Source organism: Prionailurus bengalensis, chromosome E4, assembly GCF_016509475.1.
Source record: "Prionailurus bengalensis isolate Pbe53 chromosome E4, Fcat_Pben_1.1_paternal_pri, whole genome shotgun sequence".
NCBI lineage: Eukaryota > Metazoa > Chordata > Mammalia > Carnivora > Felidae > Prionailurus > Prionailurus bengalensis.
Window position 1 is genome coordinate 64731035 of NC_057360.1, and position 27164 is coordinate 64758198.

At 49.5% G+C, this 27164-nt stretch overlaps 1 protein-coding gene across 1 annotated transcript; it reads right to left on the bottom strand.

Annotated features, from left to right (window-relative positions):
- Positions 1–655: 655 nt before the first annotated feature.
- Positions 656–2424, bottom strand: DUSP23 (dual specificity phosphatase 23). Its single transcript, XM_043567743.1, has 2 exons — positions 2078–2424; positions 656–1033 (listed from the first exon to the last, which is right to left on the bottom strand). Exons 1-2 carry the CDS (start codon positions 2342–2344, stop codon positions 848–850), a joined length of 453 nt encoding a protein of 150 aa, XP_043423678.1. The 5' UTR covers positions 2345–2424; the 3' UTR covers positions 656–847.
- Between the last annotated feature and the right edge of the window lie 24740 nt (positions 2425–27164).

A 27164-nucleotide genomic window follows, 5' to 3' on the forward strand; every position in this document is an offset into this window, starting at 1 on the left:
CGGGAAGGGAAGGGAACATCAGAGAAACACGCTAAGAGTCATGGCCCCGCATCCCTTCATCTAACCATCAAATAGCCCTCTCCACACAACCGCCCAGGCTGGCTCGGTTCCAGCCTCCCTGGGCCTGGGGCTGGGGGACAGCGTCACAGGCAGGGGCTCACGGGGGAGCCCAGAAGCCCACGGCTGGTGAGAGACGCCTGGTCCTGGGGAACTGGCGATAGTAGTTATCTGTGTGCACAACACCCAGGCCTTCTCTGTCTCGAGAGGGTGGACAGGATGACATAGGAGGGGCATGCGGGCCCAGACTGAGGGGTTGTGTCCACAGGACGCTTCCGGCCTGTGAGCATCAGAGACCCCGGGCCCCTGGGGATCTGTGACCTTTTCGCTGACCGGCTCCCCAGGAGAGACATCAAAGATTGTCAGGGAACAGACACATAGCGTCTCAGCATCTTTCAGGGGCTGAAGATGTGTGCTGTGGTCCCGGCCCACTCTTCCACTTTCTAGAAGCCTGGCCTTGGGCCTGGGCCTGAGCTACCTCACCCAAAGAACAGCGATGGCCCTGCTGTCATTCCTGGGTCACAGGGCTAGCGTGAGGCTCCAGTTAGTTGGCATGTGGGAATGCTTTGTAAACTGCACGGGGCTATGCACTGCGAGCTGGCTCTTTGAAGTTATTTATTCGGGGAAGCAGCGGAGGCCCCCCTGTCCCCCCTGCAGTGCAGCCCCAGCCCTCTCTTTGGTCAAGGCCTGCCTGCAGGGAAGGGCCACTCAGTCTCTCGAGCCAGCGGGAGGGCCTGGTGCTTCCAGTGCAGGTCAGGGCATGGGCCAGGCAGACGGGTGCCGGGGGCCCTTATTTAGTCCGCTGGTAGAACTGGAAGACGGCTTTCTCCTGTTCGTAGGTCTCGATGGAGCCGGGTCGAAGGCGCCGGATTTCAGCAATGGCATCTCCCGCGGCCAGGCCCCTCTCTTTCACCAGGTAACAGGCCAGCATGGTGCCAGTGCGGCCAAAGCCCAGGGCACAGTGCACTCCCACAGCCTGCGAAGAAGCAGCTTGGTCGGGTGGAGCCTGGTGCCCTCCCCCACCACCCTCGCCCTTCCCTTACACCCCTCCCTCTCCCTGCAGCTGCTGCTTCTGGGTGAGGCCCAGGACCTCACAGGCCGGCTCAGGCCCCTGGCTCAGGCTCTCAGGGGCCGGAGAAGTGACATCAAAGTCAGGGAGGGCTGTCCCGTCCCTCGTGGTTTGGAGGCTGCCAATCACACCCCAAGTAGCTGGTTCAAGAGCCGGGTTCCTGGCCTGCCCGCCCACAACCCTCTACCTGCGCTGTCCAGTGATACCCCCACCCCCCGCCCGCCTCCCCCCTGTCCCACCCCCCGCGGAGCGCCGAGCCGCTGCTCATCCGGATTGAGATATGACATAAAGTACAACCAGGTTTTGAAGACGTGGTACAAAAAAGTATTAAAATATCTCATGAAGAATTTATATTGATTATATGCTGAAATGGTAATATTTTTGACTTACTGGGTTAACCTACATCATCAAAACGAGTTTCCCCTCATTCTTCTTTACCTTTTCAAAATGTGGCTGCTAGAAACTTTAAAATTGCAAATGTGGCTCCGTTATATTTGGACTAAGTGTGGCTCCGGAGAGCGCTCACGAGCCACTGACTTCCACCCGCATGTCGCCCCAGAGCGGCCACCCTTCTGCCTCTCAGCTCACAACACTCGTTGCTTCCCTGCGGGCCCTACCCCGCACTGCGCGCCTCCGCCAGTCTTCGCGTCCTGGCCCCTGGGCGCTCCCTCTGCTCCCGGAGTCCAGCGAAGTCCCTCCCTGCCCGGCCCCGCCCAGCCCCCCCGCAGGCTCCTCCCTGTCCCCCCCACCGCTCACCCCCTGTAGGCCCCTCCCTGCCCTAGCCCCGCCCTGTCCCCGCCCAGTCCCCCGCGAGCTCCTCCCTGCCCGGCCCCGCCCTGCTCCCCGCTGACGCTTGCAGGCTCCTCGGTGCCCGGCCCCGCCCCGCCCCGCCCCGCGCAGGCCCCTCCCAGCCCCCCGCTGACCCCCGCAGGCCCCTCCCCGCCCGCTGACCTCCCCGCGCGCGTTGGCCTCGTCCACTATCCGCACGAAGCGGTCGATCTGCTCGGGGGCTGGTGGACAGAAGTCCGGGATGCGCAGCCGGTGCAGCGTGAGGCCGGGGCAGGTGTCGCTGTGCGGGGGCCCGCGCTCCGTCAGGGACACCAAGTGCCGCACGCCCCGGTCCAGCAGGAACTGGTAGTGCGCGGGCAGCCGCGGCAGCGCCAGACCCGCCAGCCGGCCCGGGAGCACCCACGAAAAGTTGGGGGGCTGCACCCCCATGGCGGCGGCAGGGCACGCGACAGCGCCAGCCCCTTGTCCCCCGCCCGCCCCCGGGGCCCGGCACCACCCACCCGCGCCCTGGTACCACGTGGGCTCCGCGCCCCGCCCGGCGACGCCCCGTCCCGCCGCGGGGATTGGCCCACCCGCCTCGGGGGCGGGGCCGGGGCGCCGGACCGAGAAGACGGGCGCCGCGAGCCGGCCGCAGTCCGGAGCAGCGCGCTCGTTGATTGGTTGGGTAGCCGGTAATGGGCGGGATTGCCGCAGCGGTGCTCACGGGGATTGGTGCAGCTACTCAAACAGCCGGAGGCAAACCTAGAGCCCGGGATGAATTGCTTTCTGCGCACGACGCCACCCGGGGTCGGGCTCTGCTGCTCCCTGGCGGCCGGTGGCAGTTATTACACCAGTGTCCCCTGCCCCTGCAACCCCAGGGCCTGGCCTCAGGGAGTCTTTCTTCACAGTGGACGCCTAGCAGATCTTCCGCCTCCGGGGAGGAACCCCTTCTATGATGACCGACTGGTCTCTTCAGTGACTTGGTGAACCCGTCCAGCTGGGGCGATCAACGCTGCGGGGACTCTTATCATTTTCTATTGCTGGAATTCTTCAAAAAACTACGGGGCTGCCACCTGGTGCCCTGAAATCTTACCCGGGTAGGAATTAGAGTCCAATGATAATAACAACCCACAGCATAAGAATTACCGTTTATTGAGCATTTGCTACATGTCAGACAGTGTTCTAAGCACTTTACCTGTGGAACTGATTTAATTGCCACCATAATCTTATGACGTGGGTAATCTAATGCACCCTGCTTTACAGGTGAGAAAACTGAGGCTCCAGAGAGGTTCAGGAATGCCACCGATATGACTAATGTCCGGGGATTTGAAACCAGACATCCTGGCGCCGGCATCTTTAACGCCCCAGTTTTGTTTGCTCAAGTTAAATGAAAGGATGCTGCCTCTTCACATAACCATCCCCACACTCCCAAATCATCTGCGTGAAGCAAGTGCAGCACTTCTTAATTTCTTTTCATATTTCATGACTTCCAGGCTGAGTCACCCTCCGGTGGGGAGACCAGAGTTCATCAGCCTTGCTCGGAGAAGGTGGGGACCCAGCTCTGAGCACAGCGCCTTCCCTGTGATCTGACCCGCCCACATCCTCTTTTGGACAATGCGCTTGCTAGTGATGCAGACTAATTATAATCGTGAAAATAGTTAACCCTCCTTGAATTTGCTCATGTGCCAGGCCCTGTGCCAGGCGTTTTCTGGAAGAACAACACGCGGACGGTATTTTTATGTCCCTCTTGTACGGGAGTAATCTGGGGCTTAGACAAGTTGGTTAACCTGGTCAAGGACACTCAACCAGTATGTGGCTGGGCTGGCTGAGCCGGCCTCCCTGAGCCCAAGCCCAGGACACTTAGCCATAAAGATGCGCTTTCCTCCCCCTGTCCCCTCCAGCCCCTGATACACACATTGGGCCATTGAAAGCTCTGGTTCCAGCAATATGGAAAGGAACTTTCTTCCCCCAAAGTTCAGAGGCTCTGCTGACCCTGCGGAAGATGCACTTACCGTTCACCCAGACAAGGCTGAACATTGCTTCCCCCTCGCTCGCTGGGTGCCACGAGCTGAGCCATTTCCCCTTTCCCCGCCTTCCCTGCAACCCGAGCCTTGATGAGGCTCTTCCTTTTGGCACTCACATTTCCCACCAACTCCTGATCACTCTTCTTGCCTATCCCCATCCATCCATCCCTTCCTTGCCAGCTGTGGCTTCCCAGGGCTTCTGGCTGCACTGACTGTGGAGAGAAGTCTCCAGGGCTCCTGGGGTTGAACATTTCTTGGTCCCCCTGTCTTGCTCTCCTGTCTTTGCAGCCCTCACTCGTCAGAGGAAAACTTCCCACATCCCTCCCCGCCACCCGGTGCCCCTTCCTTGTCTCCTTGAGATCTACCTCAAAGCCTATCTTCTCCGGAGCTATTTCTGGGGAAGACAGAGATTCCCTTCTCCCTTGAGCCTCTAACAGTGACTCTCCCCTTGTGCATCCTCCCACCTGCCTGGGCCCCCTTATGGAGAGCCTGTAGGAACTCCTTTCTTCTCTACAACTGTGCCCTTCCCTTCCAACAGAGCCCCCATGAAAAGGGCCCAGGGTCCCTGCCTTGGGCTGTGTCCCATGGCCAGGGGTGCTGTTTAACTTTTTGTCTTGGGCCTCGGGAGTCTCAGACTGAAAGGAAGACCCCTCTGTGATGGTTTCCTGGGCCAGACCCTTGCCACTAACCACGTCAGCGCCTTGCACGCCCCGTATGATACTGGTTTTCCTTCAGGTGTTACCTGACGCTCAGGAAGATTTAGGCTTTTTTTTTTTCTTTTTTCTGGGCTCACCTCTCACCTTGTATAAATATGTACTCCCAGGCAACAGTTATTTTATTGCATTGTGGTTACCTCTTTGTGTTGAAGCCAAGGCTGCATCATTCCGTCTTTGAATTTCGTCTTTGAATTCCACAGATCTAACGTGGAGTCTGATACGCAGTGCTCAAAAGTGTGCAGTGAACCAACGAATGGGGGAGAAAAAAAGAGTGCATAGGCCAGACTGAGAAGACACACTTCTGGGAGCGTACGTGAGTCTCTGGGACTTTGTGACAACGCGTGATGTGTCGCTTCTTAATCGCGCGGATTTGAGGACCGTATTGGGTATCCTGTAACACCTCCTTACGGTGTGTTTTTTACGTGTCTGTGCTTTTAAGGAAAGAACACCTGTGTCGGTATGATCCTGGCTAAGTCTAATTACTAGTTTTGTTAAAGAGGATAAATAACCCTTGGTTTTTTTTAGAGCTCCTCTCCTGTTGTGCGCGCGTGTGTGTGATTGCGTGTGTGTGTGAGTGTGTTGGGGGGGGGGGACATATTCCCGGAGAATGTTCTGTTGACACTGATGGTGAGCTGAGTAAGAAGCTTAATTTCCCCGACTTGAAGGAATTTACAACATACTTGCGAGGATTTAGACTCAAATGTCATTGTTCTCGTATAATGAAGCACTAAATTCCTCATCAAAGATAATCAGATAATATATATTAAAACGTTAATTGTGTAGTAAAAACAAGCACAAAGAAGTCAGGGAGGGGGGGGAGATAAACCTGGGTTAGAATCACCAGAAAGTCCTGTGACCTTACATTTTGTTCCCTCCATTGCGAAATCCTACAAGTCACTTTTCATTGGACCACCTGGGTGGCTCAGTCGGTTGAGCCTCTGACTCCTGGTTTTGGCTCAGGTCATGATCTCGAGGTTTGTGAGTTCGAGCCCCATGTTGGGCTCTGCGCTGACACTGGGAAGCCCCCTTGGGATTCTGTCTCCCTCTCTCTCCGCCCCTCCCCCACCCTCTCTCTATCCCTCTCTCTCAAAAATAAATAAACATTAAAAAAAAACAATAAAAATAAAAAATATATTAGAAGTAACTTTTCATTGACAAGCTCAACAGAACAGTTTGGGGGCATCCTGTACCCTAGCTCCCCCTTCCCCAGTCCATACAAATGTTTTGACCTACTCTTACACGTTGAGATCTCAGCTCCCTGACTGGCTTCATGCCGGTGGCAGTTGGAAATGAAGCCAGAGTCAGAGAGTTCCTTGCTCCAAGTAAGCCTCTGTGTCCCCTCAAGGCAAAGGACTGCTTGGGCTGGGCCCCTGGATTGCAGTCAGAATTCTCAGCATCTTAAGTATGCTGCTCTTCCTTTGTGTAAACACATTTCATACCTGGAACCTGATGATTTGGTGATTGGGCTTAAGAAGGGATGGTGTGATGCTGGCCTCCAAGGTGGCCCCAGTGAACCACCTCCTGCCTTGCCTCGTCCTTTCCCACAGTGACAGAAGTGTAGCCGGCAGGATTCTGTGGAAATGATGGCGGGTGACTTCTTAAGTCATGAAAGACATTGTGGTTTTGCCTTGGAGAATCCAGCTGCCATGTTGTGAGGACACTCAATGAGCCTTATGGAGAGATGAGGTGAGGAACTGAGGCTTCATGGTCATATCACGCGAGGGAGCTAGCTGTTGGAAGTGGATCCTCCAACCCCATCAAGACTTTAGATGGCCAGCATCTTGACAACCTCATGGATTCCCTGAGCCAGAACCACCCAGCTAAACTGTTCTCGAATTCCTAACCCATGGGAACCGGGAGATAATAACTATTTCTTATGCCATCAGATTTGGGTGTGATTTTTCTGCAGCAACAGGTAACTAATACGAGGGGGAATATCCAGATAGAATCAGATCGAATCAACTCAAGATGTAAAATAAAATCAGATTTGTTTTTACAAGAAAAAGTTATACCATAAACAGTTGTGGTCTATAAGTGTGTGGTATGTGCATGTTTCTTGGGGATAAGGTGCCGTGGTAGATCAATGCCAATATCCCATTTAGAGAGCCGGGCTGGGTACAGGATCAAGGCTGAACAGCTTGAGTGTGGGTTGTGTGTGTGTGTGTGTGTGTGTGTGGTGTTGGAGGTATGGGGGCTTATGTGGTATCCGTATAGTTAGGGATGATATACAAATTATTTAATTACTGCCCATGGCAAAGGAAGCAAGCTATCAGAACAGACCCTCCACCAATCAGCTCCGTGGTTGTAAACAAAGAGTGAAGCCACCCTACTCTCTCTTGGATGCTCATCAGCACTGAGTGTGGAGGCTTCCACACGGTCTGGGTGTGGCCAGATTACCTTGGACATTTCAATACAGGTCTTTCCACAAGATGGCACTGATAGCTTTTCCTTGTTTTTCTTTGTCGTCTTGTTGAAAAATTTCCGACTCGTATACTGTTACAGAACGTTCCATGACTGGACCCTCCCAATTCACCAGTTGATGCCTTGTATTCCCGACAATTCCATCACCTTCATGACACTGTAAATTTTTCCTTTAGAGCATTCCAGGAGTTCACTGAGACTCTAGGTTGAGATGTTGGGGCACGGTGTTTATACCAGAAGCTGTGATCAGGAGCGTTGGAGGTGGTCAAGGGCAGGGGATCGGGCTTTGGTCCTTGGCAAAGCTACCAACCCAGGCAGGTGAGAGAGCCGAGTCAGAGGAGTGGGAACGCTCACGTAGGTAAGAGCCACCTGCGGGATGGAAACCCTCTCGGTGAGCTCTCTCACATCTACGGTTCATGCTGCTACAGCCTTGGTTTTGCCTTGAATCTGAATGGAAGAGATTCCTGAAAATCTCCACGTTGCAGTTTTCATGGCATAAAGGTCAAAACTGGAAGGAAACTCAGAGCTCTCCTGGATTTACCTCTCCATTTCTAGGTGAGGAAACTCATGGGTGGTCCAGACTGGGGACCCCATCCATTCTATCAGAAGTCACTGGGTCATGAAACTGTGTAGCTAGACCAAGTTACTTAACATTTCTAGGTCTCAGTCCCCTCGCCTACAAAATATAGATGTCTACAAGAATACTGATCATTAAGGATTATCGAGAGGGCTGAACATGCTAGGAACGTGTAAAGTACCTAAGCAAAGTGCCTGCACATCATTGGTGCTCACAGCATGGAGGGTGATGCCACCATTATCCCAGGTGATTCAGAGCCTGATGAGAATAAGTGAAGTAATCACACTTATGCTGAAATAGCTCCAATGTGGAACACACACTCGTGAGATGCTGTGGTTGGCAGAGTTCTAAGACAGGTCCAAAGGCCCACACCCTTTGGCGAGCGGATGTGGCTCCCATGATTATGTTCGTTGCACGGCCAGAGGGGCGCACATGGCAAGGTGGCCCTGAGGATCTGAGGCAAGGTCTCGGCTGATGGCTACCGAGAAAGCAGGGACTTCAGTCCTACAGTTGCAAGGAAGTGAATCCTGTGTCTGAATGATCTTGGAAGAGGACCCTGAGCCTCCAATGACAGTCACAGCCCGTCTGGCATCTCAATTTCAGCCCCATGAGACCCTGGGCAGAGGATCTAGCTAGGCTGTAATTGGATATCTCTTTAGCTCCCAAGTTTGTGGCGGTTTGTGATGTAGCAATAGACCACGAACGCAGATGCCCTATTGACTTTCTTTCTTTTCTTATTGTTAGTATGCTGGCTGCAATAGTAGATCTTTGAGGCTTCGGAATTGCTGTCTTATTTCTTGTGTCTTGTCCCCTTGTTTTAAGTCTCCCAGTGTCCAAAACTGTAAACTGCACAGGTCCGTTGCCCAGTGCAGAGGCAGCAAACATAGTGAATCAATGGAACTCAGGACCAGTCAATATCTTCTTCCCTCTGGTCGCCTGACCAACCTCCTGGCCATTCTTCTGAACGCTTTGGAATCAGTCCTTCTCAGAGTGGGGCCCACAGTTGCGTGTCACCTGGGGGGCTTTGAGAAGTACAGACCCAGGTCCCGCCCCAGACCTGTGGGATCCCCAGGTGGTTCATATGCACATCTTCGCCTAGAAGTCCCGGTGTAAGTCCGCTTTGTTCTGCGGCTCTGTGGACCTCTTCTGCTTGACAGTCATTGATAGCACCTAAAACATGGCTTGGTCACGAGGGGACATCTCTAGGTGTCTCCTCCCTGGAGCTGGGAAGCTTTGACTGAGCGGGTCTGTGGGCAGAGGAACCAACCAGTGCAGACAGAGGCCTCGAAGAGGCCCGACTGGCCTGGGTAGGAGCCCGAGGTCATTTAGTAACACCGAACAGTCCCTGATGGAAACAATCTATTGCTTTCTCTACAAGTTAGGCAGATGTCCAAGAAAAATATGCTTAGATGTACATTGTGGCTTTCCTGTTTTGTTTCAAGGAAGGGCTTGGTTCTCAGATTTCCTTTCTGGAGGCATTCTTGAAACATCATTTTCCACTCTCTCCACCTTAACAGCACATTCCAGGCATGACAGAAATTGCCTGATTTATCATCCCCCCCCCCCGCCCCCAGCCTCCCTGCAATTTGGGGAAAAGGGGAAGAGAGCCACGGACCACCATCTGTCACATCCTGCAGCCCTCCAACAGACCTCTTCCCACCCAGACCCCGTCCCTCTGGCATCTTCTTAGGACCCATCAGCCCCATGGCTGTCTGGACTGGCCTCCACCATTCCAGCCTCTACACGTTTCCCCTCTGTGCAGCTACAGTGACTTTCACAGAACAGAGATCTTACGTTTCCAGTTCTCCGAGAACGCCTGACGGCCTTCAAGACAAATCCCAATTGTGGACTGGCCTAGAAAGCTCTCTGGGATGAGGCCTCTTGCTTTTCTCTTCAGCCCCACCTCAACCTCACTCTCTGCAGCAATGTGTCCCTGTCAGACTTCGTAAAGTAAGGGTCGTTGGAGAAGCAGAGCTCTCTGCCCGTCTGTGCACCTGCTGTTCCCGTTAGCTGTCCTGGGCTCACCTTGCAACTCCTCACCTCCCTCAAGGTCCACTTTGGAACACAGCACCCTCTCTAGGACGCCTTCCCCACACCCACACGATCGGGTTTTGTAGCTCTCTTTGAGCTTCTGCAGTTATCTCTATCAAAACTTTTATTACGTTACCTATCTAAAACATCTTGAAGCATTTATTGCTTTACCATACAAATGAGGTGTTTTTAGTCCAAAGGCATTAAAAATATAGATGCACAAAAAAGAAAAGAACTGATCACCTCTTACCTAATTATATGAGTTGGCGTTCAAGGAGAAGCCGCTGTACGTTTTCCAAGTATGAAGGGAAGCAATACAAAGCCTCTAGAGGTTTACATACCCGTGGGATGGGATGTGGTCCCACATGATTGATCTTAGCCTGGGACGTGTGCGTGAGAGGCTCTCAAAGACCTTGCCTGGAAGCCACTCTGCTACGAAGCTGAAGAATGTCTGGAAAATTCCCACCGATGATCTCAGTCTGCAGCACTGAATGTGGAGAGTCTCAAGAGATTCACCTGGATGCTGTGTGGACCCCTCTATGCATCTGCCCACCTCTGGAAAATAATGGCCTCTTCTCTCCTTTGGAAACATTGTTCCCAGCATCTCCTCTGTGGTGCAGAGGCTTTAATAACGAGGGGCATTGCTGGGAGGTTTACAACAGACAGTTCACCTAAAGATAACCACATCTTGGTGCACCACCTTTCACAGGTATTTGTGTGCGTGTGTGTATATAGGTGAATAATAGACATATAAAGCCCTTCCTTTACTGTGCTCTATCTGTGTATCTCTATACATTTCTCCCCTCTGGCTCCTTGAAGGTTTAATGAGCTTGCTTCTCTACTTTTTAGAGCAAGGATTCCCAGCACTGCTTTGATGACACCCTGGAGTGTCTTCATTTATCTCAGGGGGTGCCTTGAAATTCACAAAACAAGATTAATTTAAATTCATTTTCATTTAAAAAAAGTAAACAGACATTATATAGTAATTACAGGTACAGGGTGTGTGTTGAAATCAAACTAATAAATGCTTGCCTTAGAGAGAAATCAGCAGGATGGGGGTAGGGTTGGAAGGGCCCACAAAGGTGGTGTAGTTTGAATCTTCTTAAAACATCCCCTCCAATTACTTCCAGGTTGGTATTTCCTCCAATTAATCGTGTTTCTCCAAGTGGGAGTCAGGGCTGTGGGGGCCGAGAGCTTCCAGAGTGCAGGTCTATCTGTCTGTGCTGGCTCTGGGGCGGGGCCTGTAGGAAGTCCTCAGAAAAACATTTTGATTGATTGAGGAGGGCGCCTGGCACTGGGGTCCCAGCTCTGGGTAGCAACTCCATTCAAGTCCCGGGAGACTGTAGACGGCCAGACAGCCCGAGGGAAAAGGACCCAGCCTGAGATTCACTGCCTAACGCGACCGGTGAGAGCTTCTGTAATCGCCTTTCTGTCAACCATTTGTGCGAATCAGAAAGTTGGGTCCACGAACATCATAAGCGTATAAATGTGACCTGCTGCCGAAGGGACGGTCCCCAAGGTCATGGATGCGGGAAGGAATTTCGGATTCTTGACAAGACTAGCATCTTTGAAGCCGAGGAGCTGGTGGTGGGTTCGAATCCTAGGGCTGCCATTTGAAGCTAGAGACATAAACTGCTTTCCCCCCGCAGCACCCTCCTCTATTTGGTGGAGATAATCATGGCACCTACCTCATAGGATTGTGAGGATTACACAGGTTAATCCACGCAAAGTGCTTTGAACGGCGTTGGGCACAGTGAGAAATCAATAAATGCCGGCTCTTGTTCTCATCATCATCACGGGAGGCTCTAGGTATTTACCAGGACTAATTGGTAGTAGGAATGATGTCCGTTCCCCTCCGCCCCCATCTGGTCCCAAAGAATAGGTTCAGGCACTCTCCCTGTTGTTCCCCAGGTGGGCGTAGGAGCATCGTTTGCAGAGCTGGGGTCGGAAAAGTAGGCAGAGAGTTAATTACATAACAAGGACACAGACAAAAAATGAACACACACACACAAATAAAACAAACAAAAAAAACCCACCCCAAAACAACAACAACGACAAAAAACAGAACAGAAAACCAGCACAGGCAAGTCTAATTCTCATGAATCCCTTCGTCACACTTTGAAGGGCTATTCTGCTTCATGGGGAAAAACAGTGCAAACATACTTAGATTCTTAGAATCACAACGGGTAGCAAGGGAAGAATGTGTCTTTTAGCAGCATTTTATGACCTATCAATCCAGGAACGCAAGACATCATTAATCAAGAGGCAGTTTCAAAATGTGTTCATCATTACCCACTACTGTTGATGGAAACCTCAACCTATTCTAGAGAAAATGATTGATGGAAAGAGAGCTTGTGAGGCCATTAAGACACGTTCACTATTCTCTTTATTTTAGTGAAAAACTAAACATACCTTTTCCTTAGATGAGAAAGACAAATCAAGTCTCATGTCTGATCTTAGCAAAATTCAAATACGGGCTTTGAAATGCCAGTAATTCTATTCACTTCCTTTTCTCTTGTCCAAATACGGAGGAATAGACATTGTGTGATTATTGAGATGTTCAAATAGTTATGTAGGATCAGAAATTTTTCAAATTCATATAGAATTTATTTCTAGGCTTGCCTCTGACCATTACAGAAACAAGGTCGACGAGTTATTTATTTGAAATTCATGATACCCAAAGACCTTCAGCTAGAAGTGCTGAAGTGGGCCTCCAAGGCTGTAGTAGCCCTAGCCTTTCTAGTCCTTGCATTTTGAAAACTCTGTGCTTCTTCAACTCAGTTATACAAATATATACCAAATATGCCTAGGTGCACAAAATATTAGGCTATATACTTAAATGACGATACAGAGAAAAACACAGAACTTACATTTTGGTGCTCTGCGCATCACAGCCACAAGTCCAGTGAAACTCACCTCCCAGTAGCCACACCCGTATGTATTCCTCTTCCGTGTTAAGACTGGGCTCAGCCACACTACTTGTTTGGCCCGTGAGACATAGACAAGTGTGACGGAGGCAGAAGATTAATAAGCACCTTCACAACGAACCCTGTCCGCCAGGAACCCTGAGATCACTGTACTATGAGGAAGCTCGGAATTCAATACCAGCTGGCAGGAAAGGGCTGTTGGGTCCAGCCCCCAAGAGTCCCTCAGCTGAATGCAGCTGCACAAGTCATCCAAGACATGACCTGTGGAAGAGTGACCCAGCTAACTCACAGAATCATGACAAGTAATGAATTGTTGGGTCACTGCGTTTGGGGGTGGTTTATTACACAGAGATGGAAAGCAGCTCTAAAAATTGGTACCCAGAAGTGGCTTGTTGCTGTAATAAAAACCTACACTATGTGGAATTGGCTCTGGGACCGAGTGGCTGGCAGAAGCCGTAAGGGCAGCACGAGCAGACTTCTGGTGGAGCCCAGAGCAGCACGCTCACCACCAGGGACCTGTAAGATAGAAAATGCGCACCATGAAGTTGTGGCTGTTGCTTAAGTTTTCCATTTGGAAGGCTGAAGAGGTCAATTAACTTAAAAAGTTGTATTTAATAGGGTATGGGAAGAGAGAGATGTGCACTCAAGAAAGAACTGCTTTGTTCAAAAGCAGAATTTAAGTCAATATGCAGGGTCCAGGATATGCTGGGCTGGGAAATAAAACCACTTCACGTTTCCAGTCTCTGCAACTGGCAAAAGATTCTCAAAATGAGGAATGACCTCAGGGTATAGATCAAATCAAGAGTGGCTGTAAGACTTTGTGGGGACCACAGGAAGATGTAAAGTGATGTCCATCGCACTCTGTTAGCAAGACAAAAGGGCCTCTAAGAATCTTAAGGGCATTGTTTTTTTTCATAGCACCTTGACATGCTGACCAAAAATAGTTGTTGGTATAGCCTTTGTGTAATGAAATGGACCAGAGCTTGGTATGTAGAAAGCCCACACAGTTTATAAGGGAATTGGATGAGCTTAGACTAAATGGTGCAGGGAGACAGCAGAGAAAATCAGTTAGCTGCAAGCTACAGGCTCTCTCTTATTGCAAAGGAAGACCATTTCAGAGGGCGAGGTCAGACACCTCCAGGGAGCAGAACCAGCTCTATGCAAGAACGATTTCCTGCACTCAGAGTAGGAGGTCCTGCAACAATTGCCTGGCTAGATTTCAAAATCGCTATGGACCACAGTGACTGCTATGTGGCTCCCCATTCCTCCCCCTTTAAAATGGGAGTGTCTATTGGGTGTTCCATCTTAAAATTGTGTGCTGATATGTCTGGAACACATTAAATTTCTTTTAGTCCAGGTGTTCTGAATGATGAGAAGTCACACCCAAGAATCTGCAGGAAGAAATGCACCTCAGGAGCCTCAGGCACATCTGGACCTGAGACAGATCAGGAGAAGGAGATGCTGGACTGGAAGCTTGACACCATGATTGGATGAGATCTTTGGTGGTTTGGGAGGGGTAGTGCATTTTTCAAATGAGGGAAACATGAATCACTGGGGCCAGAGGGGAGACCATGGCACATGTTACAGTGCTAACCCTCAATGAATTATGCCTTGTGGTACCCACGCTGTGTGTAGCCCCCTCCCACACTGGCTCTGGGCATGGCCATAAGTCTTGCTTTGGTCAATGGTCCTCAGCACCTGTGATGCAGACAGGCTTGAAAAGTGCTTTCATTCTGACCTTGTCCTCTTGAAACTGCCCTGAGATCACCATGCTGTGAAGAAGTCTGATGAAATACCACATGGGGAGAGAGGCCCTGTCGCCCCAAACAGTCCTAGTTTAGCCCAGTACCTGGCTAACCCATCAGCTAAATGTGGCTTCGACTCACAGCATCACAAGATATCAAATATTGTTGTTTTAAGCCTCTCACTTTGGGATGGTGTATCATGTGGCAATAGATTAGTGATACAGGTGTCCCCTCTTAAGCACCCAGTTACACCTAGGAAATGGTAGAATAGGAGGATGCTATCCACTTGGGACACATGGCTTTCTGAAAGTCATTGATGTTCTCTTGGCAACTTTGTGTACAGAATGGAGGATTGGTGATGGAGTGAGGGTAGGTGTTAAAAGTCTCAGCTGTAGGTAAAGACGCTGAATAATGGGTAGAGTGCCTGATGAACACAGGGTAGAAGGGAATGGAAGTGGTCTAGGAAACAGGGAGACCCAGTGCAATTGTAGTTCTGTGAGTTAACTTTGGGCAGGTTACTGAATTTCTGAGTCTTTGCTTCTGTGCCTGTGAAACAGGAATGTAGGTGATCGCTATCAAGATTAACTGTGATAATATGTACAGAAACATGTTTGCAGTGCCTTGGGCGTGGAAGGTGTGCACTGTATGCCAATCTCTTTCTTCTTGAGTTTTCTCTGTTCACCACACAGCATTTCATTGTGGAGTCCACTGGGACCTTGTCCTTGGGGATGATGGAACAGCAACTCCAGGATGAGGGTAACTGGGCCATGATGGCGGGATTGGGGATCTGCAAGCCAATCTAGGGACAGAGGAGAATTTCTGAGTTGTCTTCAGGATTCTCTCACATGTGATGTTCTCAGTCTTCTTGACATTGTGCACTGGCTCAGTCCCTGGAACTCTATTCCTCTCTCACCTGTGAAAATACTCTGTCCTCAGTCCTGCTTCCTTAGGGTCCTGCTGAAGTACCTCTTTGTCTTATAAATTACTGTCAAGATATGAATTCCATCTAGAAATAGAGTCAGTAACATGTCTCTGATACAACCCATGGCATATAAAGGAAGATATCCCTTATATGAGACAATGAGGACCTTACTTCTGGGTCTGGGATGTGGTCAACCCAGGCAAGGGCAATGCTGCCATCTCAGATGAGATGCTCCCCAAAAACCAAGCAGAAGACTCAGTTGGGCACTGCATTCAGGACATTTCTGGAATAAGGTGCCAAGGGAACCCCTGGCCAACTGGAAGAACACTGTGGTTGCCAGTGGTTGTCTACTTCAGTCTAAATCCCCTTTCGACTCTGCTGGCCACCAAGATAGTTTGTGCTAGCAAGAAATGATCACTCTGGCGCAGTGGGGAAAAAGTGTTGATTGACTTCAAAACATAAAATGGTGGAAGAAGAAAAATGTTGCAGCCCTTCTGGGGCAGGGAATGAGAAAATTCCCTTAGATTACTATTCCTTACAGTCCCTTTGCGAAGGGAAATCATCTATCAGGAAGGTCTTCAAAATGTACATAACAGTAGATGAGGGATACATTGTCAACCTATTCCTCCCCACCTTTTTTTCCCCCTGATCTTGCTGATTTTTAGACTGGTATCAGGAAATAACTCTTTGGTTTCCTTTTGTTGGTTTTGTCTTTGAATTTCCATTTGTTGAACAAACTTAAATGCGTTAGATATTGTACTAGGCATTTTACATGTGTTCTTTTCCTGAATCCCCATACCTACCCTACATTGCAGGTATGGTTTTCTCCACTTTATAAATGATATTGACTTGGAGAGATTTGAGGGCAGATCTGCCTGACTTTGGGGATCCTGTTCATTCACCGCAACATGGTGGTGGGGCATAGGGCAATAGCAATGCCTTTTTTTTTAAGTCTTTTATTTTAATTCCAGGATAGTTAACATATAGTGTTATATTAGTTCCATGTGCACTGCCTTTTACATTTTTTAAATGTTTATTTACTTTAAGAGAGAGAGAGAGAGAGAGCAAGCGCACACACATGCATGAGTGGGGAAAGGGCAGAGAGAGAATGAGAAAGAGAGAATCCCAAGCAGGCTCCATGCTGTCAGCACAGAGCCTGATGCAGGGATCAAACTCACGAACCATAAGATCATGACCTGAGCTGAAATCAGGCGTTACATGCTTAACCAACTGAACCACCCAGGTGCCCCTGAGGTGCACTGCCTTTAACTCAAGAAAGACTGCACTTATGTCTGGGAGAATGGGTCACTTCACTGATTGGATTCTGGTTTTCCTTCGTCACATAAGTCCTGTTGATTGCAAAGTGCCTTCTGGAGACTTCTCACTACCAGAACTGCTCAAGTTCTGCTTTAATTCAGAGCCGATTTGTTTACTCTTATTAATGTTATCTGGTTGAAGCCTTCCTTGCTCTGCCTTTTTTTTTTGTAAAGGACAGTATTGTTCTATCAAATCATAGAACCATTATTTTGGGGGACTTCTCACTTAAATGTTGTGCTGGTTTTGTCTTTCATAAATTAGAGTCCCGGATTTTTTTCTGACTGATATTTTCTATGAGGAACGGGTTGGACTTAGGTATAATATTCCATCATTAACCATGTTACACTATCATGTGTTGGAAAATTTTGTCAGGAATACCTTGAAGATTACTTATAAATGTAATCGACCTTGCCCTGGTCTTTGTGCATAAAGCTAGTAATGGACTAGCATATCAGGGCTTGTCAGGAAATAGCCCACACAAACCGGAAAAATGAAGAGAGGTTAATAAAAGGGGCTCTCTACAAAGGTGTAAGCAAGGTTGAGGAAGACCCGCAGGGGTTGGTATGGAACCTTGGAAGCCATTGCATCTTGCAGCTTGGGATAAACGTGGCATTCAAAGAGTGCCACTCTGTGAAGACAAGAGCTGCAGCCTTGGTGGCCGGGCAGGGAGGGAGCTGGGCGGACAGAGAACCTAACTTTTCTGTCCTCCCATCTTCAGTCTCCTGCGGGTATCACCCATTGGCTGAGTTCCAGAAGCCTGGGGGCAAGGGAGCCTGTTTCTACAGCCCACAGGGCCAGCCTCCTGGGGCACAGAGCAGAGGTGGGCCTGGGGTATGGGGAGGCCAAACAGAAGACTTTCCGCACAGCTGGGGTGCAAGATCCAGACCCAACAACTAATGCTCATGTTCAACCTGAGCTTTAGACCAACGAAAGCCTTCCTGAGAATGGCCTCCTAAAAGATCAGATAATAATTCCAGCCTTTAAAAATGGGACAGTGTTCCGCTTCGTCCGATGCTTCTTTCTAATTTGTTTCTTAATGATTTTAACAATTTGCGCATGATCTGGCTGTGCATACCCCTGTTATGCAGAGTCTAAAAATAACTATTCTCGATGCTGGGGAAATAATTTTATTGTCACTAACCAGAAAAGGCCCCTCCGTCTTACCGCAAGACAGAGCGGCTTCACTTCGACTTTTCTAAATCCCAGATCATCGTTTTTGGCAGTTAGCATTTTCAATTTAATTGGCTTATCGCTGATGATTATATATAGCCGGCCAACTCTTTCAGCTACTAAGGGGTATATTTTGCAGCCATTTTTCTCTGGTGGTTTCACTAGAAAATTATGCTGTTAAAAGTAGATATTTCAGGGCGCCTGGGTGGCTCGGTCAGTTGAGCGTCTGACTTCGGCTCAGGTCATGATCTCACAGCTCGTGGGTTCGAGCCCCGCGTCAGGCTCTGGGCTGACAGCTCGGAGCCTGGAGCCGGCTTCGGATTCTGTGTCTCCCTCTCTCTCTGCCCCTACCCACTCTCATTCTGTCTCTGTCTCTTTCAAAAATAAATAAACATTAGAAAAGAATTTTAAAGTAGATATTTCTTGGGTGCGTTATTGACGTTTGTTTGTTTGTGTGGCCTAGGACATTAATAAAATGTTTTGAAAATGTTCTCAGGTATACAGGGTAGCATCCACACGTGCTTGGTAAATGCTGGCTGAATGGGAGAGTGAGGGAACTCCCTTATAGCTTGGATTGTATCTTTCTCTCCTCACTGACTTCAGGAGACGGTTTTTGGGAACGGTCTAGAGGAACGTTTTGGTCTTGCTGGCCTCTCCTGAAAACCCCCACTTGAAGGAGGGATGGCTAGCAATCTGGGTCTTGGCTAGGAGCTTTTATTTACTTTAAAGGGAGTGAAACTATCTTTTGTCCTATTGGCTTGCAAGTTGTATGGGAGTCTCCTTCATTAGCAATACAGATTTCATGCAGTTCATGCGCCTGTCACATGTTAAAATTTGGACATTTCTGCTGCCCAAGGTCTAGAGGCCCTTAATAAGAAGCATGAGCAATTCTGATTGGCGGCCAAAGGATATACAGTTCTTTTGTTATTCCAGACCAGCAATAACCAGGAGAACTTTCTTCAATGATGGGAATGCTCTATAAATGTGCCATAAAGAATGACAGCACTAGTCACCGTGGTCACCGAACATTTGAAATGTGGCCATTAACACAGAGAAGAATGGCATTTATGCTTTTTAACTTCGTCTTAATTAATTTAAATGACCAGGTATGCCACTACCCCATTGGACAGTGCAACTCTCGATAGCCTAGATTTTATCCCTCGATTAAATCAGACCGTCTCTTCTTTGGCTTTCAAAAGAAAAGCATTTATCGGACTGCAGATTTCTGTTTTTGGGAGAGAGTGGGGGGGGAGGGGCAGAGGGCGAGAAAGAGAATCCCAAGCAGACTCCTTGCGTGGAGCCAGACTCGGGACTCAATCCTACGACCCTGGGATCACAACCTGAGCCCAAATTAAGAGTTGGACGCTTACTGACTGAACCACCCAGGTGCCCCTGGGCTGCAGATTTCTACTGTGTAATTTATGGTGGTTTTAAAACATGTCCTCATATTCTTGGACACGCTTCCATCAAACTATGGGGACTCATCACCCTTCCCTTGAGTGGGGACTGGCCCTAGCGACTTGCGTCTGGCCCTCTCCCTCTCAGCCTGAGCTTCCCTGCAGGAATTCTGGCTGCTCCACGGCTACCATGCTGAAGTCTTGTGGAGACACCACCTACAGTATCTGAAGAGGCCCAGCTGTTCTAGCTCCTTCTTAGGCTCCAGATGATTCCAGACCCAGCTTCGTCTGACTGCGGCTCTGGAAGAGACCTTGAGTGAACACTGCTTGGCTGAGCCCAGTCAGTCCGCAGTGAGATAATAACAATAAATGATTGCTATCATTTTATTCACCTGTTTTCTAGCTGCTATTTTTGGGGGTTGTGGCATAGCACTGGATCACTGGAGCACCCTTGCACAAAAGAATGAAGCAGGGAACTGTTCTATTAAAGCCCTGGGCGTATTCATTGTTGGCTTGTTTTGAGGACAAAGTCTGCTGTATCACTTTCTCTTAGACCTCAATATCAGCGAGAGCTGCCCGTTTTTGGACAACGAATACAGTTTTACTTTAATACCTTTTTGCTTTGGTTGCTAGGAGGCTCAAAGGTGAATTCTTGCCCCACCTTTATAACTAAGTAGGGCTGTAGAGAATTTCTTTCTGTGTATTTACTTTTCCTTTGGCCTCATCTTATTATCCCCTTTCCCCTTGTTTCTTTTAAAAAGTTGATTGATTGATTGATTGATATAATTTATTGTCAAATTGGCTAACATACAGTATGTAAAGTGTACTCTTGGTTTTGGGGGTAGATTCCCGTGGTTCATCGCTTACATACAACACCCAGTGCTCATCCCCACAAGTGCCCCCCTCAGTGTGTTGGGCATTTGTTGAACCGACCTGAGCTCCAAGCTCAGCCCATGGGTTAGTGATGATGGCGGGGAGGGCCTTGGCGGTTTATAACTCTCAGGCGGCCTTAGTTCCTAGGAAGGAAATGAGGGCCTGATGGCTGAGGGGTACGGGGCTGCTGGGCAGCAAAGCCTCAGCTCAGGTGAGGCTGTCTTACCACCCCATCACCCACGTGGCGCTCACGGTCAGACGCTGGTTCCTTACCAAGGGCCCGCTCTGGAGTTGGGACAGCGGTACAAAGGTAAAGAAGACCTCCCTGAGGGATTGACCCTCAAGATTGTGCCTGGTGGGAAGTAGCACACATGTGTAGACATAAAGTGACATGCATCGTGAGGGAAGTATGGATTCAGAGTGGTGAGAGATCACTGGCAAGCAGAGGACCATGGGAGGCTCCACGAAAGAGCGCCAGGAGCCAGGCGTGGAAGGGGGGTGTGACTCAAGTGTAGATACCCGGGGAGAGGGTGGGGTGAAGGGCAGACAGGACTAGCGGCGGTGGGTTTAATGCTGGGAATTCGAGGCACTGCGGCATTTGGCAGGGAAGATATTTTGGGCGGCAGAGACGGTGACACATCTCACATTATGCTACGTGAGTACTTGCTTACTCTTGTGTTTACGAAACCAGCTCTGTCCAAGGGCATGCGACCTGCACACGTGGACGGGATGGACTCAGGGCGAGAGACAGATGCTAATTAAAGCTTCCCCAGAGCTGAGTGCTCAGAAAACCCAACAAAAGTCATGGGACTTTGTTCTGAGGGGACTGCCTAAAACCTTTTATCAACAACTAGCATGTAGACTTCAAAATGGAGAGGAGGCTGGAAGAGATCCTCCAGCATTGAGTAACCCTGCAAACGGGACATTTCAGGACACGTCTGAGGAGTCCAATGGTGTGTGCTTGGCTGCTTCTTCGATTGCCCTTCGTTTCTTGGAGCCTCCTTGTGACCACGGGAGCCTGGTGTTCCGTGGGCAGGACGCCCAGCGAGGTTCCCAGTGGGGCTCCGTGGGGATGAGTCTGAAGTCCTTTCCTGTGCCTGATTGATGTGTTACAACTAGTAATCGGCGGCTTTCCTGAAATTCCACAATTGCCTTTTGAAATAGGAAAACCCCGGGGTCAGATGGGTAGGAAATTACTAATGGTGTGAAAACTTCTCCCGGCCATTATAACCGAGATCCTTCCCCCTGCCTACAAGTGAAAGTTTAAACAGACTTCCTTTCTTGGGTAGGGAAACAGCAAAAAAAACCCCAATGTCTGATCACGGCAAAGTTCAATGCCATTCTGCCAGACTCTTCTGGGCACACAAAACCCTAAAAGGGCAGCGGTCCACAAGCGTCTGGACTCAGAATCCAAGTTCTTGGGGCGCTTTCCACAAAGTGCTTGAAACAGTGTTAAAGCATCAATAGTCGTAGAAGCTGTCTTCACTTTGCGCCGAGCCATACGGCCAGTAGATCATTTTCACACGCAGTATCTCATGTAATCCTGTTCGCAGCCCGGGGAGGGGAATAGTACTCTTCTACTTTTGCAGAGGACAAAACTGAGGACCAGATGATTTAAGAAAATTGTCCTAAATCTCAGGGTAGTGTCAGTGGAGGGGTTTCTAGCTGGTCTCTGGGGTTGAAGTCTGTTTGTGTTCTTGAGCAGCGTCTGAAGATGAAAGGCAGGGCTGGAAAGAGCGTGTAGACGGGAGACTGCAGAAGTGCGCCGGGCAAACACCCGATCACGTAAGGTTACGCTGTTTCCAGAAAGGGCCTATGGGCAGCTTTCTCTCTGCCTGGGAGTGTCACGTGCTGGGGTCACAGACCCCCGGATCCGGAAGTGACACAAGTTATCACGTAGTTCAAAATCCTGTTTTTCAGGGATGGACTCAGAGGCCCCAGAGAACATAACTATCTTGCAGAGACTTCCACAGCCAAGTGGTGAGAAGCTGGGATTGCTCCCCGGTTTTGCGGATCTTCTGTGGGACTTTCTCCTGCTTCACCTTCCTGCCACAGTGTCTCCCTGGGACCGGGTAGAAAGCTGTTTACGGTGGAAGGCAGTTGGGCATCCCCTTAGGCAAGTGAGCTCATATTAACAATCGCTGGGATTCATGAGTGTGCCGAGTACTTGCACACGCCTGATTTGGAATCATCGCAAGAACTCTGCAAAGTGTGCATCCTTGTGCCTGTGACGAAATGAGGCCAGGGATGAGGAGGAGGGGCTTCGCGGGGACAAGGCCGAGTTCATGCTCTTTCTGCTGCGCAGTGTGGCCTCTGTAATGATTTATCTCTTGTTCTAGAAAACAGAAATGTTTGATTTTTTTTTTATATGGCCAAGTATCATTTTGGGGAAACCATTAAAATTCGAGTTGTCTGCGTTTAGTCCTAGAACTATATTTGATTAAAAAGGGAGATAAGGGAGACGAATCAGTTATCGCTTTCAGACAGTCCTTAGACGTCTTGATTTTTCTTTTTATTGTGAAGGAAAACCAACAACGTTTTAAAAAAGCTGTAATTCAAGTCATATGCTTACGTAATTCTTCTTCTTTTTTTAGAAGAGATACTTTTTTTTCTTTTTTGTTTAACCCATATTCATCTAGAGTGCTGGGGGCAGAGCCCCAGAGACTCTTCTGTATTAATTAGTTCTTCCCTTCATGTACGAATACCTTCAGGGGCACTAAGCATATTCATCATTTATACCTCAGTTAGAGTTTTCTCTGACACACCTGCTTCCCTCTTAGCATCTGTGACTTGCCTTCCAAGTTAAAAAAAAAAAAAGCGTTCTTTTGTTTTTTTTTTAAGCTTGGACAATGTTGAGGGATGGAGAGATGTGACTTCCATGCCTTCCAGGAAGAATTTGGAACCACAGATGGGCAGCATGGATTCACTGGAACCACAGAACCAGCAGGGAAGGGAGCCAGAAGGTGGGGACACGGAACCGGTAGAGAGGGAGTTGGGACAGTGTCAGAGTGAAATTTCTCAATTTCCATTCCACACCCCCCACCCCGCCCCGACCCCTCATGGCTGTTCCTGGCCAGGGTGCCCCCAAATCCCGATACAACATTGTCAGCTGAACACTGTCTTAACAGTCCTGACCGTCACCAGGCACTGCGCTGGTGGGGGCAGGGGGGGGGGTTCACGACGCATCTTTCAGTGTGATTCCACACACGTGCCTCTGTCGTTTCGCTCCATCCCTTTTCACACGGACCCTCTGCCTTTACCTGCACAACCCAGAAGGGTCACATCCTAGACCGCTCCCACAGAACTGGGGCAGGTATCTCAGCGTCAAAACCGTCGTGAGGATGACTCTGAATCTGTTGACTTTTCACTTGGTTTCTGGCCCTTGGACTTGTGTGGCCTGGCTCTGGTGGCTGTGGGTTTCTTGGTCCCTAACTGCTGGCTTCGTTTATAACCTACACGCTTAATCTTGACTCCTGATAGGCGCGGGATGTCTGAGTGGTCATTTGGCTTCCAAGCCCTATTGGCTTTTCTGATGCCCAGCTCCTACCTGTAATTCTTAGATTTGTTTTATTTTTCTGCCTGGCTTCCCACCCTGGTCCAGGATGCCTCCTCAGCAGCTATCCTGACCCAGTGGGGAGATTCGATATCATTGAACAGCTAGGTATACAAGAGGACCACGGAAGAGTCGACAACCTCACGTTACCATCTCGTAACTGGCAGAATCATCACGGCCTTTTTGATGACGGAGCCATTTTATATGTAACAAGAGTTCACAGAACGCTTGAACAGGAGAAATGTTTTGTAATCAAGGAGCAGTAATTGTTATTCTTTCCAGTTGTTGAGTTAGCTATGCCTCTATAAATTATAACGTAGTGTTCCAAATTTATATTGAGTTCCTGCGGTGTCCTGAAATTGGGGTCAGCCCACCTCTCCAAAGAAGACCAGACATGTTCCTGTGATGCGGGTTCATGAATGATAATTTCGATCGCTTCTTCCTCATTCTAAAAGCGAACAAAAGTCAGCGTCCCCACAGAGCCTAGATTTCTGAAGTATCTTTACCTGTGTGAAATCCCAACTTATCTCGATAGGATATTATCAAAGGAAGGGAAATTTCCCATCCAGGATAAGTAAAAACAAATCAAAACAAAACAAAACAAAACTCAATATCTGATTCCCAGCAAAGCTCTGGCACTTTGTCTCACAGGTTTGTTGAGAATTTATAACCATGGTTGATTTCTTGGGCATTAATTTCTTACCACTTTCTGGGAATCTATTGAGGCAGATGCAAATTAGGATAGGGTGGGTCCTCAAATATAGATTCTTTCAGACTACTGTTCTTAAGAATTCACATTGAGCTTGTTTCTAAACTTATAACATTATGACAGAGAGGTCAATGAGTCAACTCTTTGAGTTCGCGATGACTTTAAGGGCATGCCATCGACCACATTTCTAACTCAAATCAAGCTATTTTAGGTGTGGCTCTCAAAATCATCGATCTCCGCAATGTCGCACTCGACTGCACTTGTAGCATGTTTTTGAGCTGCAGGGTCCATGGGGCTGGAATGCTGGCCTCGGGAAGGACTCTGGACAGGGTTTGGCAATCGTATGAACCACCAGGGTTCCTTCCCGAAATCAGCCTGGCATCGACTGGATCAACAGCAGAGCCCTATTCCCGGTCTGTGTTGAAATTCTCTGTTGTCCTTTCAAATCCTAAGTAAAGGTTTCCTCCCATTGTGTAAATCGAGAAGCCTGACAGAGAGTTGTGTTCGGCATTCTGTTTCTGGAAACCTCTCTCACAGAGGCCACCCAGAGGTGTTCGAGAGTTACCCCAGTGATGGTCGGCGCTGATGATGCAACAGAGGCTACTAGCCAAGTCTGTGTGGCAATAAAACTCATCCTAGAGGAACAGAGGCAGAGATAAGCAGGGGCAAATCTAAGAAGGATGTAGCAACAGCTCAAAAGATCTATCACTCAGACAACCAAGGTTGTAGGGAGTAGAGCAGGAACAGCGAGCGAACAGTCCTGATAAACCAATGCGGTAATTGGAAGTGTTTCTGGTGATGTGAAGGAGGACTCTGGAGGCCTCCGGGGTGAGATAAGGCAAGCAATCAACATGTCAGGGTAATTTGCTGGCAGTTCTGGCTTTGGGTCAGGTGCATAAACCTGCCTGCTGTGATGTATGAAGCCTGCTAACCTGAGGAACTTGGTCATAGAAGGACAATAGCAAAGTGGAGGCTGCTTGGGACTGACAAGAGGGGCCACCTGGCCCTGCAAATGTGACATCCACGCTGAGGAAGGCGGACCTTGATTACAAACTGCTATTGTAGGGGGACGGGCGGGCGTGGCCTCCCCCTAGGACGGCTGGGCCTGTCTCACAGCTACTGAGTGGTCCTTGAGGACGATGGTCTCAAAAAGCTGCAAGATGGGTAGAAAGGCTTTTGTGAAAGTTCCTCCATACGAGCCAAAGGGACTCAACGTCAGCTGTCTGACCACCCACCGACTTTGCACACCCTTCCCTCTCACCGAACCCACCCAGATCACGCACCGCTCCTCACTCTGTCGATCTCGCACCTGACTCTGCACGCTTCCCACCGTCCTACGAAGTTCCCTCCAACAGCGCACACCCCTCGCCACTTGGACGGTTTCGCTGCCCCTGGGCTCAGTTCAGATCCCACCACCCAGCCCACTGACGCCACACAGATTACGTATTGCCTTGAAACCACTGGCGTTTTGCCCACTCAGTATCTATTCTTCCACTCTGCCTCGAAGTTAAACCCTGGTTCTATTTCCCAGCCTCCCTTGCTGCTACATTTGGCCATGTAACCAAGTCTGGCCAATGGGATTTAGACAGAAGTCTTCAGGGGGGACATCTGGGAAGGGTCCTCGAAAGGGGGCAGAAGGCTGGGGCATAAACTTCTGCCCTTAGTCTTTATATTTTTCCCACCAGTTTTGAAAACAGATATGATGGCTCAGATCTTGTCAGTCATCTTGTGCTTTTGAGAACAGAAGCCAGCAAATACGAACGCTTGGTTCACAGGTTAGAGGGAACTTGGGTTCTTGATAACGTCGTGGGACTAGAATACCTCCTCTGCACCTTGTGTCTTTCATTGCTTTCACGTGACAAAACGAACCCTTCGTGTCACTTAGGCTGCTGTATCCGGGTCTCCGTTATTACAGCTGAAGGTGATTTCTCCGGACACGGTGCCCGCCGTGCTTCTGAGCCCACGCTGTGCACACACTCACTAGCCTCCTTGGCCAATGTGCGTCCTCTGCATGCTATCATCCGACCATGATGTTGCGTGAGTGGAACAACCGTCTTTTTTTTGTTTTTAATGCCAAGAGGAGTCTGTGCATTTTCCTTTCGACTTCTCCAGTTGTATAGAGGAGAACAGATCAGACTCTCTGAGGTACACAAATCGCATTCTATAAATGTTCACGGGGCGGGGTTACCAGGGGCAAACGTTATCATTTCCTGGAGTAAAGCTGAGTCACGCCCACTACACTTCCCAAAAGTCTATATTTGGAAAAAAAAAATACACATTCATGTCTTTGCCTTGTCTTGCATCTTTCCCCCTAGAAAATCCAGAAGAAATAAGACTGAAGGATATTACACCTGGAAGGCAGGAAGTGGGGGGGATGGGCTGTCCACCACAGGGCCCTGATGTGCGTGGCTCCCCAGAGGGGTGAAAAGCCGGGGGCTGGCCTGGTCCCACTGCTCAGCTGCCGGCAGGGTCCTGGGGGCTTTGCTATGGTCAAGCTCTTACTCTGTTCCAGGGCCTCCTTTGCCTCTTGGGAGAAGCCCCTTCCCCAGGCTCCAGCACGGCGGGGCAGGGAGAGGGGCTCCTCCGAGAAGCCGCGTGTGATGGTGAACGATTCCTCCACCGAGAAGTCTTCAGGCTGCAGAGAGCAAGGCGGAGAAGGACGTGACTGAAATCTGCAGGTGGGAAGTTGTTACCTAGGGCACAAAACCTCCTCAGGGTCCCAGCAGAACGAGGAGGCATGGCCCGAGGCTCGCAAGCAGCAGATCTGGGAGAACAATGAAAAGACACGATGTTACACGGGGCGCCCGTGGGTGTCCGGACCCCCCACTGCTCGGCCTCTACTCTTCTCACGTGGTCGAAGGGCCTAGAAGAAGCGGGGGGGGGGGGGT

Bases quoted from the DNA above. Each gene is read 5' to 3' on its own strand.
- DUSP23 (XM_043567743.1), bottom strand. From the start codon at position 2,344: ATGGGGGTGCAGCCCCCCAACTTTTCGTGGGTGCTCCCGGGCCGGCTG. The intron at 1,034-2,077 runs GTCAGCGGGCGG...GCTTCTTCGCAG, and splicing joins AGGCCAACGCGCGCGGGGAG to GCTGTGGGAGTGCACTGTGC.